At 46.8% G+C, this 11,048-nt stretch overlaps 1 protein-coding gene across 1 annotated transcript in view; it reads left to right on the top strand.

The window, feature by feature from the left end:
* The first annotated feature begins 2,646 nt into the window (after nt 1-2,646).
* The window catches only part of IGF2R (insulin like growth factor 2 receptor), a 109,853-nt gene continuing 101,451 nt past the window's right edge, over nt 2,647-11,048 (top strand). The window contains exon 1 of the mRNA XM_067701612.1: nt 2,647-2,972. Coding sequence (XP_067557713.1) covers nt 2,824-2,972 — 149 coding nt within the window. The 5' untranslated portion in view covers nt 2,647-2,823. The remainder of the gene's footprint in view (nt 2,973-11,048) is intronic.

The following is an 11,048-nucleotide window of genomic DNA, read 5'->3' as shown; positions in this document are numbered from 1 at the left end:
GTTTGTTTGTTTGTTTTTTTTGCGGTACGCAGGCCTCTCACTGCTGTGGCCTCTCCCGTTGCGGAGCACAGGCTCCAGACGCGCAGGCCCAGTGGCCATGGCTCACGGGCCCAGCCGCTCTGCGGCATGTGGGATCTTCCCGGACCGGGGCATGAACCCGTGTTCCCTGCATCGGCAGGCGGACTCTCAACCACTGCGCCACCAGGGAAGCCCGAATTGGCATTTCTAACAAGCTGGTAGGTGATGCCGAAGCTGCTGGTCCAAGCACCACACGTTTGATAACTACGGATCTAGAATGAGGGTTGGCAAGTTTTTTCTGTAGAGGCCAGATGGTAAAATACTTTAGACTCTGTTGCAACCAGTTAATTCTGCCATTGTAGGCAAAAGCAGCCATAGGAATACATAAGTGGGCGCTGCTACATTCCAGTAAAACTTTATTTTTTATTTATAAAACAGCTACCTGGTCAGATCTGACCTCAGTCTGTTGTTTATTCTTGCTGTTTTTTTGGGGGGGCGGTGGGTGAAGGAGGGAAGCGGGACATCTTTCAGAGCACTGACATTTTTGAATTGTCCAGTTCAGTTTTCCTGTAGAATGTTTCACAATCTGGATTTGTTAGTTTTATCTTTATTAGATTTAGGTTAAACATTTTGGCAATAACACCACATAAGTGATATTGTGTACTACAGGGGGAAATTGTGAAAGACTTTGAAATGGACCAAAAAAATTATTGGGTAACTTCAGTGGAAAGCTAGCTGCTGCCTAATGCAACTTTGGGCATTAGCTGATTCTATGGGGTTTTGAGCCTTTCATTATCATTGAGCTATTTTACAACTCTCTAAATTGTGGAATACTGATGGTAATGTCTAGCATTCTTGTCTTTAGAAATGCAAATTTTGTTCCTTTGACATTCATTTGACCTATAAGCATTGACTAATCTTCCATCTATTAGGCAACTTAACTTCAGCATCCCTGACTGCATGTGTATGTTGGATCGTCTTTGGATTCTCTTTTGAACCAGTTGGAACATGTTAGCGGTCTGACATTAAGGAGTTAAGTATTATCTTTGACACATGTTCATTTTACACATGCATCTGAGTCATGATTATACTCTTTTACATATTATCCTTTAGCAGTATTTTTCATTGCATCATTTTAGGAAGCAGAAAATGTTAGTTTTTCCAAATCTTGGTGATATTAACTTTAATTTCTCGATAAAGGTGGTTCTACCAGACCTTTCCATTGTAAAGATATATTTTTCTTTATTAGGGAAATATCCTTTGAGACAAAGTGAATATTCCGATTTGCAATTATTTTTCACCTGATGGTTTTAGTTTCCACTGAAGATCTTTGCCTGTATCAATTATAACACTGGAGTTGCAAAATATGAACCCTTTCATGATGCCCACAGTTGGATATCTGAGCACGCCCTTTGAGCCACCACACCAACTTTCCTTTCTTGGGCCATATTCCTCTTTGGCAATAGAGCATCGTGGCCAAGCCACACGCTCTGGGACTGTCTAGCTTGAGCTTAAACCCTGGCTTCTCCGCTTACTAGCCGTGTGACTTGCAAGCTTTTTAATCTCTCTGTGCCTCAGTTTCCTTATCTGTAAAATGGGTGCTATAAAGACACATCTCTTATAGGATTGTGTTAAGATTAACTGAGCTAGATCAAAGCACCACAACCGTACTTGGCACATAATTACCTGCTCAATAAATGTTAGCTATTATTGTATGCGTTTGAATTCCTGCTTTGCCACATCAAAGTGGCTTTGGGTAAGTTACTTAACATCTTTATGCCTTCATTCCTCATTTATAACGGTTCCTGGATTCATGCATGTTAAGTGCTAACACAGTGTCTGGTATGGAGTAAGCACTAAAAAGGATGAGCGGTTACCATCATGATTATTCTGTATAATAATCAGATTATTCTGTGTAAGGTAAACTTTTTGAGTTCATGTCTTTTCGGATTTACCTTCTCATTTTCATTGTGCCTAGCTCAGTCAGTCACATAGTATGGGTTTAATAAAATACTTGAATAGAGGGATTAATAAAGCTTTGCTGAGTGGCACTCGTTTGATAGTTACATTTTTGCCTCCTCTATATTTCAAGTTCCTATATTGGCGCCGCCCTTCCTTATTGTAGGAAGCCCACGCTTGGGAAATAACATTGTCACACAAGGTTGTGAGAAGCTCTGCTGGGCAATGTTAAAGCCTCTGTTAGGGCTCTGCGATCTACTTCCGTAGGGCAAGAAAAGTGGGTTCCCATTCATCAAGGATCCGAAATAACAGGGCTGTGCGGTGGCATTTACGGCACCTTAAGTCTAAGCCTTATTTTCCCCTCCCTAACGGTCGAGGGTGGGAAACGGTGACTCCAAGTTGGGAAGCACCTACATCGCGACCCAGAGCGCGCGCTGGGAGAAACTGAGGCGGTGGCCGGGTCCCCGCCGTGGCAGCATCCGGGACGCAGGCCTCGAGCCCGCACCTGCGCCTGCGAGGCCGCCGCGCCGCTTCCTGCCCGGCGCGTGCAACGCTCACGTGACCGGGCCTGGGCGGAGCCCGGCGGGCGGGGATCACCTGAACAAGCGAGTCATGTGAGCTGGGCGGGGGAGGGGGCGGTGCCGCCCGGCGGTCACGTGACCGGTTCCGGGGCCGCAGCTGAGTCCAGACAAGCCGCGCGCCTCTCGGGCTCCTGCTCTGATCCAGCTCCTCGCGCTCCTCTCCGCCTCCGCCTCCGCCCTGGCGGCGCAGCCATGTCCCGAACGCGGCCCCCGGCAGCCGCGCGCCGCTAGCTCCGCTCCAGCCGCGCAGCCGGGGCCCGGCGCAATGGGGGCCGCTGCCGGCCGGAGCGCCCACCTGGGGCCCGCGCCCTCCGGCCGCTCGCCGCGCTCCCTGCTCCTGCTGCAGCTGCTGCTACTGGTCTGGGCCCCGGGGGCCGCGGGGACCCAGGGCGCCGAGTTCCCCGAGCTGTGCAGGTGGGTGGCCCGCCTGGGTGCAGGCTTCTGTCGCGGTGCCCCAGCGTGCGGCGGGCGGGGTGGGGGGCAGGGGCGCTCGGGGGAGGGGCCGGGGTCCCCGAGTCGCCTCTCGTCCGGGCTTGGGTCAGCCCGTCCCCGAGGGAAAGTTGCCCGCGTGGTGGCGGAGGATAAGAGACTGGGGGTCATGGGCGCGGGCGGGGGGCGCGGGGGGCGCGGGGGCTCCGGCGGCCCGGCGCTGGCTGGGGTCCGTCGCCGGACCACTTGTGGCTGTCACTAAGTCCGGGGCGGCTTTGTGTGCGAGCGGCCGGCCGCCGCCACCCGCCCGGGTGACACACTGCGGCCACCTCACGCCCAGCGCTTGCCCTCTCAGCGGCGTGCCTGCGAAAGTTGGAGGACGCAGGAACTGCCGCTCTGCATTGTTCCCACTCCACGTTTTCCTCAAAGTTCCACCAGCGGGGCTTTAGAGGGGCCATTAGTGTGGAAAGACTCACCCGCACCAGTGGCCGTGGAGTTGGGGGGTTTTGGTTTCATTTGCTGATTGCTTTCCTCCATGTGGGTTTTCCATTTTTTCTTTAAAGTAGCCTTTCTGCAGAAGGTGACTTTTTGGGTTTTTTTTTTTGGATCGGGGGAATGGAGGGTGGTCATCCAGTATTGGCTTTCAAGACTTCACCCTTCACTTCTCCGAGCCTAACTTCCTGTCTAGTTGTTCACATGATGTCATTGTCTCCGGGTGGATTATTCTAGTGGAGTCTTTTGCTCTGGGAACCATGATTGTATAATCGCACGTCCCAATGAGGGCTGTTAGTGTCCTGCCATGGCCGGGAGTCCTGGGGCTGGGGAACTGCCAATTCCGAGAATTTTCTAACCAACTTTCTCTGGACTGTTTAGGATGATGGAAAGTACAACTTTTATTTATTTTTTAAACTTTGGTTAAAAAAAAAGTATGAAAAGTTCTGAAAGATGAGTGAACAGTCAAGTTATCCCTGGTGTTAGCAAGTTACTTCGCAGAATGAAGTGAGGTTTAGCCCACTTTGAGCTGAATTTTGAGTTTGTGGTGCCGTTTATGGGGTTCATATTCTTCCCTGGCATCAGAGATGGTCCTATTACCCCTGAATTCAGAACTTGGAGAGTGAGGCCGAGCTCACAATCGAAACGGAAAGGCCCGTATTCTTTCTTTTCCCTTTTTTGGAAAGGGGTAGCGGGGCGGGAGGGAGAGTTTACAGCACATAAGTTAGTAGGCCAGTTAGCCGCCCTAAGATAGTAGTTACTCACGGAAGCCCCCGTTACAGAGAAAAAGGCCCTAGCTGACACAAGGTCAAGCTGCAACTGACCTTTAAAGGAGGAAGTTTTGGAGTAATGGCTGCTGTGACCAAACGCATCTGTGAGAAGTTAGCTCAGCTGGGCTCGTGGTGTTGAAGTCTTGGTGGTGTTAGCAAATTGGAATTGATTTCTTAATAGTTGAGGTTAAAGTTGGCCTCGAGGGCAGACCCCTACTCCGCGGCTGCTGCGGGGGCCCTCACTTCTGCGTTAGGGTGGTATTGTCCCAGCGCCTGGAACCTGGTTTATGATCCTCATCTCCAGGTGGACTTTGGCCTCTTGGTCCAGTAGGAAATGGCCGTTGTATCTTGAAATGCTTCGCCTCATGGTCACACGTGGGCATAACTTAGGAAGTGCTCCATGGTGTTCCGAGGGGATATGCATTTAGCATGTGCCCTCTGAGGTCTTAGGAGAGCTTTCACGTGGGTTTAGGTCCTTTCTGCCAGCCTTCCTCAGGACCGCAGCCCCAGGCAGGTCACAGCTGGGCTTGTGCACGTTTCTTTCCCGTTACTGCTCTGTGGTTTCTCCTTGAGACTTCCCCATAGCTGTGTTTAAAAATCTACACTCAAACTCCCTACCTGCAAAGTGAATTCTTTCTATTTGTTCCTGTTTCAAATGGATTCCTTGGCTTAAATACTCATTAAGACTTGTTTCTTTTTTTTTTTTTTACCCTTGGGGAGGGGGTTTAAAAAAATTGGTTTTCGTGAATGAGGTAACACTGGCTAAAAGTTCCTTAACTCTAGCGCATATTTGAATGGGAACGTGGGCTGAACGTCTTTTTAAATGCAGTTTGAAAAATTCTACCAAGTAGCCCCAAAGCCGGATGTTTTCAGCTGCCTTTTATTCCACCCCTGGGCGTCCACTTGTAAATAACTCCCCAGGTCTCACTGTGAAAAGCAGACTTCTGCTGTTACTGTTTGTGCAGCTTGTCGGTGGTAGCAGTCCCCGTAGACACCGGGTCACGTTCCAAATGTTTGTAAATTGGTTGCTTGTAACGAGAAACATGTTTTTCCGTGGAAGACTCTCCTGTTCCTGGTGGTTTGGTGCCTGGCGCGGTTTCCAGATCCCCTCAGGCGCAGGTTTGGGGTGCCCGGATGCCACCCAGCATCAGCTAGAGCCCTGGCAGGCAGTTCTCGTGTCACTGGAAAAGGGAGTTGGATTTCTGGGAAAACCACCTCTCCTCCCAAGCCCAGCTCTCTAGAACCTGAGAGGGTACTTTTCACCTGCAGTCCCTTAGGACCGACACGAGGGAGGTCTGGGCCTGCTTCAGGGTTGCCTGCAGGGCACCCGTGTGGCTCTGACCCCTCCTGGGGTGAGGGTGGTGGGCAGGGTGCTGTCCCCTTGCAGTTCGTTAATGGCGGGGATGAAGGCAACAGCGAAGCAACTGACTCAGCAGCAGCTTTCATATCTTTGTGTCTGTGGAGAGAGCTGGGCAGTGAAAAGCAGGCACGACAAAGGCAAGTTTCCCAAAGTGTATCTGCGCTCTCGGCACTTTTAGCGCTTGTTTGTTGGAGAGCCTCAGTTGTGTGTTTTTTAAGCTTCACAAGGATTGACGCACCAGGTGAGTCCTGTGCTGTGCAAAAAGTCGGTGATTCTTATCACTCACCTATTTCTCGGGAGGTGGTGTGTAGTAGAAAGAAAGCGCTTGAATCCAGAGGCCAGCGTGAGTGCCCGTGGGACTGGCACGCATGGAGGGCCTGGGGCCCGAAGGAGTGCTGTGCTGGTGAGGGATGTCCAAAGGTCGCTGGGGCAGGACCCACGAGAACAAGAGGTGAGGGGGGCAGAGGGCAGCCATGCAGAGTCACCAGAGTGACCAGAAGGCCCTCCACTTGTCCACAGCTTTACTCTTTACTGTGTGAGATACATTTTGTAAAAGGCCATCTTACATATGTAATCGGTTAGTTTCCACCCTTTATTTTGGTGTTAACGTTCTCAATGAGTGCGGTTCTAACAGTTTATAAAGTAACGCTTTGGGCTGGCTTGATTTAGTTAGTTAAGTACCTTAAAATTTATTCAGAACAAGTTTTCCCCCAATTGTTTGGGTATAAATGCTGGAAAGTTTTTGTTACATTGAGGACAAGAGAATAATGAAGCCAGCTGGGAGTTGAGGTTGGTTTAGTTGATGTTTCTAAGGAGATATTTTTTTTCCCTGTGATTTTTCTGAAGGAATAGTGCTTATATGCCTAATTTAGGCCACATGTTGAACCTGGACCACATCCATTTGTGTATGTTTCTTGCAACAATAAGTGTGTGTAGCCCAAGATTGTTAATTAGGGGTATGTTAGACCGCATGCTTTAATTCTTAGAACAGCGTCCTGACAGATTCCCAGGAAATGAATTCCTGATTGGGCTTCATGTCTTTTATCAGTGTTTCACGGAGGGATTTTTAAAAGATGGGGTTGAGTAAAATAATTTAGATGTCTCATCTTTATTTTGATCTTGGCCTATAAAACTGTAGTGTGCTGGGCAGAGAGAATTCATGAGGGTCGAAGAACTGGGACTGATGGTGGAAAGTAGCTTGTTCCTTTGCAGATACTGTTCTTTTTCTCCTTTTTCTTTTCTCTTTCCTTTTTATTGTCCCAGCCACGAGCCCTCTTGGTAGTGCCCCCGCTGGTCATGGAGGTGGAGGTAGCTGAGATCCGGTATACCTGTGGGTCCTTTGTATCTTCCTCATAGCTGGCTCATGACCAGTGAGGGACAGAGGCCTGAATTTATGCTAATGGTGTCTCCTCCCTTTTAATCCTGGCAGGGTGACACAGGATTCATTTATTTTCCAAGTATTCCTTAGGCATTTCTTAAGCAGAGGGGAAAACTGGGAAGGGCCAGAGCTGGAGTGGAGACACCACCAACTGAACAGATCCAGGAGACTGCTGGCTACGACTGCTCCCCCCAGGGAGGCAGCAACAAACGTCCTTTTCCCTTTAGTTTTGCTAATTTTATTTTATTTATTAAAAAAATTTTTTTTTTGCAGTTTTTTAAATTAATTTTTTTATTTATTTATTTTTGGTTGCGTTGGGTCTCTGTTGCTGTGCACTGGCTTTCTTTAGATTCGGGGAGCGGGGGCTGCTCTTTGTTGCAGTGCGCGAGCTTCTCATTGTGGTGGCTTCTTTTGTGGAGCACGGGCTCTAGGCGCGGGCTTCAGTAGTTGTGGCACGCGGGCTCTAGAGCGCAGGCTCAGTAGCTGTGGCACACGAGCTTAGTTGCTCCACGGCATGTAGGATCTTCCCGGACCAGGGCTCGAACCTGTGTCCCCTGCATTGGCAGGTGGATTATTAGCCACTGCGCCACCAGGGAAGCCCTGCAATTTTAAATAATGTGTGGTCTTAGTTTTGATTTTCTTTTTGACCCAAGACTCATCTACCTGTTACTAGTTTTTGGCTATTACGAAACAAAGCTGTTGTGCATATTTGTGTGTAAGATTTTGTGTGGACATACGCTTTTTTTTTTTTGATACCTAGGAGTGGGATTGTTCAGTGAATGGGGAGTGAGTGAGTTGTCAAACTGACTTCCAAAGGGGTTGTCCATTTTGTATTCCCATCAGCAGTGTGAAAGTTCCAGTGTTTCTACATCCTTAACAACACTTGATCGTATCAGTCTTAATTTTAGTCATCCTAGTGCGTGTCTAGTGGTACCTCAGTGTGGCTTTAATTTTCATATCCCTGCTGACTCGTGGTGTTGGGCATCTTTTTCTGTATTTCTTGGGATGCCTAATGATGAACATCTCTCATGTGCTTATGGACCATTTGGATATCTTTTGTAGTGATTCTTTAAGAAAAATTGTTTTTGTTTTTCCCTCTCATCCCTTAACACACTTTTTTGGGGGGTCATTTTACTGTGTTTTAAGAGTTCTTTATATATTATGGATCAAGTCCTTTCTCAGGTACGTATAATGTGTATTTTCTCCCAGTCTTTGGCTTGCTTTTTTATTTTCTTAATATATTCTTTGAAGAAAGGATAGTTCTTAATTTTGATGGACTTCAATTTATCTTTCTTTTTTTTTTAATTGTTTGTGCTTTGTGTAGCCTAAGAAATCTTTGCCTGTACCAAGGTTTCTCAACCTCAGCACATTTGACATTTGGCCTGGATAAATCTTTGTTGTGGGGCCCGTCCTTAGCATTGATAAGAGCACCCCTGGTCTCACCCATTAGATGCCAGGAACAACCCTTCCCCCCATTTGTGACAAACAATAATGTCCTCAGACATTTTAAATGACCCCAGGGGGTGGGGAGGAGGCAAAATTACCTGCAGTTGAGAACAACTGGTCTACTCTAAGGTCAAAAATATTCTCTCCTATGTTTGTTTCTGGAAGTTTTATAGTTTTAACTTTATGTTTAGCCCTGTGATCAATTTTGCTAGTTAATTTTTATGTGTGATGTGAGGAAAAGGTGAAATAGAAATAGATCCGTTTCTATTTCTTGATGTTTTATATAGGAGGCTTGCAGCTGTGTTTTTAAGTGAGCTTGGGCTATAATTTTCTTTGCTGTACTATTCTTGCCTGAATTTAGTATAAAGAATGTTTGCTTTGTGGAGAGAGCCAGTTAGCTTTTAGTATTTTATATGCTGTGGAACAGTTTTTGTATAGGATGGACAATTTCTCTTCCTTAAATTTTGGTAGAACTCACTAGTAAAACTATCTGGGCCTGGTGCCTTTGTGGAGGTAGAATGTAGTGGAAGAGGAGTTTTGATTATGGTTTCCATTTCATCTACTTTGTTTATTAAGATTCTGTACTTTCTTTGAGCCAATTTTGATGATCTGTATTTTCTGAGGAAATTGTCATTTTAATTATGTATTCACATATAAACATGTAGCATGCTACATATTTGCTTTTGGAAATACTTTTTGAATCTGTAGGTACATTTTAAAAATTCCTGTTTTTTTTTCCCTTAACATATTTACTAAAGACTTTTCTACCCTTTTTTAGTCTTTTCAAAAGAACTAGCATTTTAATTAGTTAATTTATAGTTGACTGCATCGGGTCTTCGTTGCTGTGCGCATGGGCTTTCTCTAGTTGCGGCGAGTGGGGGCCACTCGGTTGCGGTGTGCGGGCTTCTCATTGCGGTGGCTTCTCTTGTTGGGAAGCACGGGCTCTAGGTGCACAGGCTCAGTAGTTGTGCCTTGTGGGCTCAGTAGTTGTGGCTCACGGGCTCTAGAGTGCAGGCTCAGTAGTTATGGTGCACAGACTTAGTTGCTCCGTGGCAAGTGGGATCTTCCCGGACCAGGGCTCAAACCTGTGTCCCCTGCATTGGCAGGTGGATGTTAACCACTGCACCACCAGGGAAGCCCATAGCATTTTTTTTTTTTTTTTTTGGTTCACCATCTCTATCACCATTAAATCTTGATTTTATTAATTTCTGCTATTTCTAACTTCTACCTAATTTTTATTTTTTCTTTTTTTAAATTTGTTTAATTGAAGTATAGCTGATTTGCAATATTGTGTGAATTTCTGCTGTACAGCAAAGTGATTCAGTTATACATATATATTATTTTCCGTTATGGTTTATTACAGGATATTGAATATAGTTTCCTGTGCCACACAGTAGGATCTTGTTGTTTATCCTCTTTTTTTCTAGTTCGAGTTGAAAGCTTAGATCTTTTAAATCAGTTTACGTAACTGAGGGATGAATTTAAAGCTACGTGTTTCTTTGTCCTGAGTCCTATACTACTTAGGTTTTGATACATAGTTTTTTCATCCTTCAGTTCTAAATATTTCCTTCTTGTACCCAAAAGTTCTAACTATTTAAACTTCCTGGGCCCACTAATTTTTAAAAATCTTTTCTTTCCCCAGGTAAATGGAATCCCCACCCCCACCCCACCCCCGCACTGTGGGCAGTAAATGTGGTGAAACTGTGGCCTAGCACCTAGTCAAGTTAATAGTGTTCTGTGTGTTTGGAAAAAATGTTCTCTGCTTGGGTCAGAGTTTCATTAATTGTGCTGTTCAGCCGTTCTTTATCATAACTTACATTTTGTTCTGCTTGGTTTCTCTTTTATACTTTGTATCCGACTACCACTTTGGTCAGGGTTCCAGAAGAATGTCTCGTGTTCTGGCTCCCAGGCCAGCAATTCTCCTGTTGTTCATCAGCTCTTCAACTTTCCTGTTTTTTAAAAAAATTCCAACAAGGTTTAGAGTTGATATATATTCACAGCTGCCTGTTCTTCATGGATGCCACAGCTCTTCTCATCCCGTGGGAGATGCATTGTGAAGTCCTGCTCCGATTGCTCTATTAATTCTCTTTCCTTGGGCCCAGTTTCTTTGTTGGCATTTGTCATCTCATTTTCATGGTGTTGGTGCCCTCGTGACGACGGGTGCTTCTTGATCGTGCTCTTTGCAGTAAGCCTTCTCCGGGACATTTGTGGTCTCTTTTTGTGCAGCTGTGCAGGATCGAGCTGGGAGCAGTTGTTGGAGCTTGGCTGCAAGTTGCTGGGGGGAGACTGGGGGATGGGCAGGGCGTTCCTCTGGCTGGTGTGTCTGTGTGGCTGGTCTGAGGTGCTTTTCTGTCCCGAGTATCACGCCCAGCCTTGTTCCTGCTTGGAGACAGCTGCTGGATCTCTGTTGATTGCGGTCGGCAGGGTACAGTGAGGGCTGCCTGCAGGTGGAGTCGGGAGAGCCGGGTTCCTGTGCTGGTGTGGCAGATCACCTCTTTTCTCTGGATCTCCGTTTCCTCCTCAAGAGGGCCGAGAGTGGAGTTTTGGAAGTCAACTGTCCAGCTTTTGAATGTGGATAGTTACCGATCTGCTGAGTTTTGGTTTCCTTCTGTGTC

Source organism: Pseudorca crassidens, chromosome 13, assembly GCF_039906515.1.
Source record: "Pseudorca crassidens isolate mPseCra1 chromosome 13, mPseCra1.hap1, whole genome shotgun sequence".
In the NCBI taxonomy this organism is placed as follows: Eukaryota; Metazoa; Chordata; class Mammalia; order Artiodactyla; family Delphinidae; genus Pseudorca; species Pseudorca crassidens.
Note: the sequence above shows the minus strand (reverse complement) of the source record. Positions and strands in the feature narration are given on the sequence as shown.